Consider the following 7,693-nt stretch of genomic DNA (forward strand, 5'->3'; position numbering starts at 1 on the left):
TTTACAGCAGAGGATCTACACACAAGGTGCAAGCAATTTCCCTGGTGAAGGTAAGACCCAGAGGCGTGGTGATTGTGAAAAATGTGGCCCTCACTGGGAATGTGATCTTCTCATCACCTCATCTGCATAAGCACATACATGTCCACCATCCAAAATAAGGGCAAGGAAAACAAAAATGCTTCTACTGTTGGAATTGTAAGTGATACATGTCAAGCCAGTTGTTATAAAGTAAAAATGTAAGTAGTAGGTCCATGCGTGTCTTAAGTGTCCATGTCTAAGGCACATGATATAGCCTTCTTAATAATAATGGTAAAATTCCATTCCAAACGTGGTAAATATCAGTATTGAGCCATCTGTTGCTCTCAGGCACAGGAGGGCATGTCTGTCAAAAGATGGAGTAGCCAGATAATCTGTTTTCATGCAGTCCTGTGTAGAAGGAAAGAGGATACAGATAACGAGACTTACCTCTGGAAGAATTGCTGCACAGAGGCTCTGAGGTCTTCAGAAGAGAGGCCAAGACAACCTGTCTCCAGCACTGTTCCTCCGGTCCTAAGGAGAAAGAAGCTGTAAGGAAAAATGAAAAGCAGGGATCTCTCTTAAATTCTAACACCTAAGGCCCAAGCAGCAGCACCTTAATGTGCCCTTCACATGAGGTCATGGTAGGGAGGCATCTGAGACCACATCCAAAACACGCACCTGCCCAGAGCTTGGTGTGACCCCTCATGTACAAATGCCATGGCCAACACCAGCAGTTGGATGCACAGCTGAATACTGTCCCCTGTCCCCTCCACTCTGCCAGCCCCAGGTGTTGGACTAAGTGGATAAGAATCACTTGGCCACAGAAGGACCACAGCGGGAAGAAGCACAGCCCTCTCTCCTTCAGAAAAGTGAAACTAGCCAAATTAGGGAAACTGCTCTACCTGGAAAAGCAGTGAGAACTTCAGTGCGGGAAATACATGTAGGATTCTCTTGACTGCTGGAACTCAATAGAAGGTGACAGATGACCAGCAGGGCCTTGTAAGGGCCACACGCTTGCATGGTATCCTGGTTTCCTTTCTGCTGCTGTGACAAACACTACGACCAAAATGACTTAGGTGAGGAAAGGACTTATTTGCTTTATACCTTCATGTCTTCAGTGTCTCATCGGGAAGTCAGGGCATGAATTCATGCAGCAACTTAAGCAGAAAGCATCAAGAAACACTGCTTGCTGGCTTTCAGTCCCATGTGATTTTGTGACTCTGGATATCCACTGAACCCATAGAACACCAACTTAGCTGGCACCAACCCTCTCTTCTTAGAGATTATAAGCATGTGTGACCAGATCTAGTATTTTCATTTTCATGTGGATGCTCAATCTTAGCTAGCTTCTTCTACCATTAAGGACCACCTTCCCAGGGAATGGTTCCGCCCACAGTAGGCTGGGCCCTCTTACATCAATTAGCAATCAAGCCAATCTCCCACAGGCTTGTCCACAGGTCAGTCAATCTGGGCATTCCCTTAACTGAGACACCCTTCTCAGGTCACCCTAAGCTGTCTGAAGTTGATAGTTAAAGCTACCTAGGACACACAGGCAGTGTTTCAGAGCTGGGATAATTTGAATTACATATGTATTTTTCATGGCAAGAATGTTCCTACACAAAAAATAAAAATATGAGACAGTGACACTTTACATGCTCCTGAGGGAGGAGCGGTAGTTCTAGTGAAGCATCCCCCATAGACTCGGTACTTGAACACTTGATCCCTAGTTAGTATGGCATGAGTTCTAACTGATCTTAACAATAAAAAGCCACAGTCAAATATTAGGGGGTGAAAGCTAAAAGATCAGAGAAGCAGAGCAAACAGCCCCTAGAGCTCTCACCTCTATGAAATCCTCAGACCAAAAAAGGGCTGAGCTCCTGTCTCCTCCTGCCTTATATTCCTCTCTCTGCCTGACCATATCACTCTCTGACTCTACCTCCCTAGTGCTTGGATTAAAGGCGTGAGATCTCAAGTGCTAGGATCAAATGTGTGAGCTCTGTTTCTCTTATGGACTGGTTAAATCTCATGTAGCCCAGGGTGGCCTTGAACTCCTGATCTTCCTGCTTCCACCTCCTGAGTGCCGCAATTAATGTATGGCTACCACTGCCATATTGTTAACCAGTGGTTAGCTCTGACCTCTGATCTTCAAGCAAGCTTTATTTGTTAGAGCACAAACCAAAATATCACAAGTTAGTTTGGGGAGGGTTCAGAAGTGCAGCCTTGCTGGAGGAAGTATGACACTAGAAGTAGGCTTTCAGGTTTCATTACTTCACCCTACTTCAGGTTTGTTCTCTGTGCTTTGTGCTTAGTTAAAGACGATGTCATCTCTTAGCTCCCTGCTCCTACTGCTATGGCTCCCCGACATTATAGGCTCTCCCTCTAAAACCAAAGTCAAAACTAAACCTTTCCTTCTAGAAACTTCCTTGATCATAGCATTTCATCCTAACAACAAAAAACTAATTAATACTTAAGTAGATGATTTCTCCATGTAAAAGATACAAAACATAGACATAGGACCCTAGTAGACATAGTAGGCATGTGCAATACCTACATGAGCTAACACAATCAAGAAACATGATGCCATCTAGATCTTAACATTTTTGAGGTAGCTGTTGAGTTAACATGTTACACTCTTTCACGGAAAGGTTTTTTTTTTAGAAGTAGAGTTTAGTCTAAAAAAAAAAGAATTAACGTACTTAGCAAATACACAGCCATTCATTGCCAGTCATTTGCTATCATATCAGGTAGCATTATGGAACACAATACAGGCATGTGTTTAACCAGCACAGTCAAGTCACAAATGTAAGCAACACACTGGCACTTGTTCCAGTTACAGTGGTGATGTTATTAGGAATTTTTCAGCTCAGTTACAATCTGGTGAGACCACTCTCACACACCGACTGAAAGTTCACCATGCAGCATGTGATTGTGTAGAATTTCAAGACGCCCTTATTTTATGTAATTTTCAAAAGCTATTAAGCTTCCACTATGCACTAGAAACTAATTGCCATGGGTACAACAATGATCACAAAATCATGACGATGACTCTAGCAAGGGCATTAGGGACTGACAAGCCCTCACCACTGATGGAGAAGCTAATGATAGTTAATGGATTCTGGGAGAAGGAGAGACTGTTCTCCCTTAAGAGTGTGTATTACCCTAGTAGGATGACCATATGCAGTAGATGGTCCCATATTCGGGAGGATCTGGACAATGCAAGTTAGATTTGGTGGGCTATCTCCAAAAACAAGACACAAAGTTAGAAGGGATGGCTTGAGTCTGGAAGAAGTTAGGGAAGGAATGGGGAAAATAGGATCAAATTTCAACATATGAGACTCTCACAGAATAAAAACAAATTACTTTTTTCAGTGCATGTTTACGTGCATGGTTGAAGATAGAACCAGATATGGGCTATGGAAAGCAGCAATCCAACTTGAATGCCCCAGAAGATGCAACAAGACATTAAATTTACTGAAACACAAGCAGCTAGCCATAACAACCAAACCTAAAGCTACATAAGCCTGAGCTGCCCTTTGGTTTTGTCAGGACCCAGGGCTCTGAGTTTCAGCTGTTTATACCTTCAGAATTGCTCATTTCCAATGTACTGACATTTTTATTAGGAAATTTTTCTCTAGTATCGTTTTTTTTCTTCAAGCGTCATAAAAAGTTATTGCATTTTGTATTAATAAAGCAGTCTAGTTCTTTGGTACTGTTTGCTTTTCTACCTTTTTTCTGAGATCGGTTTGGATTTTTAAATAGAAATCTTGTCTCTCATGGAAGTCTAGTTATCTTACCTTTCCCTCTATTTTTTTTTTAGAGCTGTCAACAGAACTTTATTCATAGAAACTGTGCAGGCAGACCCAATGGAGCTGCAAGCCCAGGGCTAGCCCGGTTTGGACCCTAGTGAAATGTGCAGAAGGCCCTCCCCAATGCCGGAGAGAGACCAGGAGGAATGACATGTTCTATGCCATGTGGGGTGTGAGAGTAACGAGCAGAAATCTAGTTATTCCTTCTGAGGCTCCGCCTGGAGCTGAGGGTGCCTGAGAGAAAATGGTCCCAAAGCCAGGCTTAGCTGCACTCCTGTGCCCAGGGATAAACTCCTGACGCCAGGTTCTGGGTCAAGTTGGGAGTCTTTTAAGACAATGACAGGCAGAAGTGGCTCTAAGGGCACCTTCGGGATTCTACTCCCAGACCCACCAGGGCAGAGGCTCTGACTGAGCATAAAGATTCAAGATCATTCCAAAACAAGAAAAACCAAAAAATAGAAAAATTAAGATCACTCCAAGGCCCATGAGTTGCCAAAATCCTCACATGACATGGATGTGGTGTGGCGTAGGGGGAAAGGACCAAAAACCCCAACAGAAAAGCCAGAAGCAATGAAGGTATCTAGGGGGCCCTGGGCAGACTGAGGAAGAGCCCACCATAGTCTCAGGACCCTTGCATAGTGACTCATCCCCTCAACAACACAGGGCCCCACACAGGGTTCAGGGAAACTGTTACCCTGCCCCATCCAGACTGCAGTCTTCCAGAATATTCCAGCTACGTGTCCTGGATATATGGCTTGAGGCTTGACAGAGTCGCCATCATGTTGGGCCAAAGAAGACTCAGGCCCAAACCCAGAGGCAAAATGTTGGTGCTGTCCTAGTGTGTGGTGCACAGAGTGGGCAGGCAGGGAGGGAGTCATCAGAGGTAAACATTGAGGGTCTGCAGGATGCCTCGGCGGCAGAGTGGGCAGTTGCGGTGGTAGACAGGGTGGCGCATGAGGATCTCGGTGCAGGCCTGGCACAGGCACAGGTGCCGGCAGGGCAGAAGCAGGACGGTCTTGCTCTGGTCCTGGCAAATAACACATTTCTTCCTCTCCTCTTGTTCCTTCAGCAACTTCCATGGGTCTTGCCCGGCCGTAGGCTCTTCCTCATTGAGTCTCTCCCGGCCCCTAGCCGGGGCTGCTCTGGTGGGCCTAGCATCCTGCTCTTCTGCTTCAGGAACAGTGTCTTGTCCCTGGACCCTGGTTGAGAACACCCTCCGGGGGCCACCTTGGGAGCCCCTGGCGCTCCTCCCCGATTCGGCCAGCTGGCCAGCTGCAGGCTTCGGCTCCAGATTCTGCGCCAGGCCTCCAGACCCAGTGCAAGGCGAGACACCCGTACAACATCCTCTCGCAGGCGGTGGTAGGACGGCCGGGCACGGAGCTGACCGAGTGCTCGGGTGGCCAGCCTCAAGGTAAAATCTGGGTGCAACACTATCAAAGTCACTGCCAGCACACAAGCCAACAGCACCAAACCGGTGAGGTGGAAAAGAACACAGCTGGCCAGGAGGCGACCAGCCGAGGCCAACAGCTCTAGTACCAGCTGGCAGGGGGTCCACAGGAGAATGGCCATGGCCACGGCACTGCTGGACATGTGAGCAAGGAAAGCGGCCAGAACGTCCGTCATCCTCCACAGAGGCCCCACCACGGCATCCCACAGGGCCAGCACCAGGGAGAAGAGGTTCTGAGTGCCAATCAGGCAGATGTTGACCAGACTGTTGATCACATAGGCCACCAGGCTCATGGCGATGGCACAGATGTCACAGGCCTGCCGCAGCAGAGCATGGCCATTGGAGACCATGTTCAGAATGCCCCTGTTCAGTAGTTCCCGGCTCCTCAGCGCCCCATGAGAGGCCAAGTGCCCCAGTAGCCTTAAGCTCTCCAAGCCAGAGTAGCAGCTATAAAGAAAAGTACACATGGCCTGCAATCCCCCAAAGGTAAATCGGACCAATGCTTCCACCAAAGCCAGCAAAGAGAGCAGAACTCCTCGCCCCAAGTGCAGAAGGCTAGTCAGTACCGTGTGTGGCAGGTTATAGATGAAGGCCAAAAGCCAGGCCAAGGCAGCCACGAGAGAAGACACGAGCAGGAAGTTGAGATCCAACACCAAGGTCAGCAAGTCCAGCACCAGGCCCACTCCGTTCACCACCAGGAACACGGCCTCCATGATAGGGCTGTGGAGTTCAGGACAAAAGGAAGGCAGGCTCCTCGCTGAAGGCGGTATCACGGTTGCCAATATTTGGAGAGTCGGGGGCTCATTTGGAAGGGATGTGAGCGCCTACCCAAGGGAGAACCAAGGTCTAAAGTGGGCTGGAGGGGAGACTCTTGGTAGAGGGAAGGAGTCGCGGTTTGGAAGGTGGGCTGTCCCGCGCTACCGTCTCGCCAGGAAGAACGACGCAGAACACTCGGATCCTTCTGCAGTAAAGCTTTAATGCATCTTGAGAGATAGATGATCAGCTTCTTAGAGGGAGACCCCAAGCTAAGAAACCCAGCCCCTTATATAAGCCTAGGAGCTCCGAGTGAGATGTGTAGAGCCGGGATTGGTGGTTTGCACATCACCCCAGATGACGTCACGGGAGAGGCACAGTTTAAACGGTTAACTCCAACTGACAGCGACAGTTAACTCTAACTGACAGCGACAGTTAACTCCAACTGACAGCGACAGTTAACTCCAACTGACAGCGACAGTTAACTCCAACTGACAGTGGATGTCAGCGCCATCTTCTAACGGCAATAGCGATAGCGAGGGCGGCTCCTCACATCTCCCCCTATTCATTTATTTTTGAAGCAATAGGACACCCACAACTTTGGAGTGGAGATAGAGGTCAAATCCCCATGTGCAAATTCGGAACATGTACAAAGCTCCTCTCCAGGGTCTTATCCCCAGAGGAAGTCCTGACCAGTCCGATGTCTTTTTTCTGGGGGAAGGAGATCATGACATAGAACCTTCATGCAAGATGACTTATCTCCCAGGAGAAAGTCGTTATACCGCAGACCTCTCCTGTGCAGTGCTTAGCCTTGCAACTCCTTGGGCTGCTGAAGCCTACCCACTCTATCCCGTGCAATGAGACTAGCCTCGTGGGGTGCAAGAGCTGGGAGGCCAGCGACCTATTGCTTTAACATGGTTAACCAAATGTCAGGGGATGCTCCGTGTTCTAAGGCAGCAAGTGCTTGTGCCACCACCACTTTCTCCTTTTGTTTGGGCTCTGAGCGTACACACCATCCAAAGCATCAACACTATTCCACAGCAGAGAACTAGGCTAAATGATCCTACCCCCACCCATTCCTTAAAATAAGAAAATGCAGATGAAATCCAGGGGAGAGGTCTTCCATCAGAGAAAGATCCAGATGCGTCGAATTCACTTGCAGGATCGCCATTCTCAACTCACGGAGTGTCTGCTCAAACTCAAAAGTCCAATTCTGTAATAAATGTTGAGACAGAGCTTTTGACAGGTTAGCTGCTCTTGTAAAATTCTCATATTGTACTAAGTGACACAAAGGCCAGGCAACTTTTGTTCACATCCCAATTGGGCCATCTGCCACAATATATCCAATTGTTCCTGAACCAAATTAATCTGTTGGTTTACCAACATCAGGCCTCCTTGTATCTGAGAATTGGCAGTGGCCTGTTTATCTAGGACCATGGTCACAGTGGCCTATAGTTCATTAATGGTTTGAGTTGTCTGCACAGTGGCAGAAAGTGCAAGGGCCGAGGCGGTAACCGAAGCAGTAACCGCGGCGGTGGCTATCAGGCCCACAATAATAGCAGAGATCCCAAAAATCTCGCTTTTCCCTAAACAAACTCAAATTACTTGGCGCCTCAACAGGAGCTGGAATAAATCGAGGCATGCGCATTACCAAAGCAAAAGGGTGCTT

General features: G+C 47.8%; 1 protein-coding gene across 1 annotated transcript; it reads right to left on the minus strand.

The window, feature by feature from the left end:
• Positions 1-3,834: 3,834 nt before the first annotated feature.
• On the minus strand, positions 3,835-6,176 carry LOC121139681 (E3 ubiquitin-protein ligase RNF26-like). The gene is given in 2 exon segments (XM_040743431.1): positions 3,835-5,054; positions 5,057-6,176. Coding segments are annotated over 2 exon segments (1,281 nt in total). The 5' UTR covers positions 5,985-6,176; the 3' UTR covers positions 3,835-4,701.
• Between the last annotated feature and the right edge of the window lie 1,517 nt (positions 6,177-7,693).

The sequence above is a fragment of the Mesocricetus auratus genome, unplaced genomic scaffold, assembly GCF_017639785.1.
Source record: "Mesocricetus auratus isolate SY011 unplaced genomic scaffold, BCM_Maur_2.0 Super-Scaffold_100001, whole genome shotgun sequence".
Classification (NCBI taxonomy): Eukaryota; Metazoa; Chordata; class Mammalia; order Rodentia; family Cricetidae; genus Mesocricetus; species Mesocricetus auratus.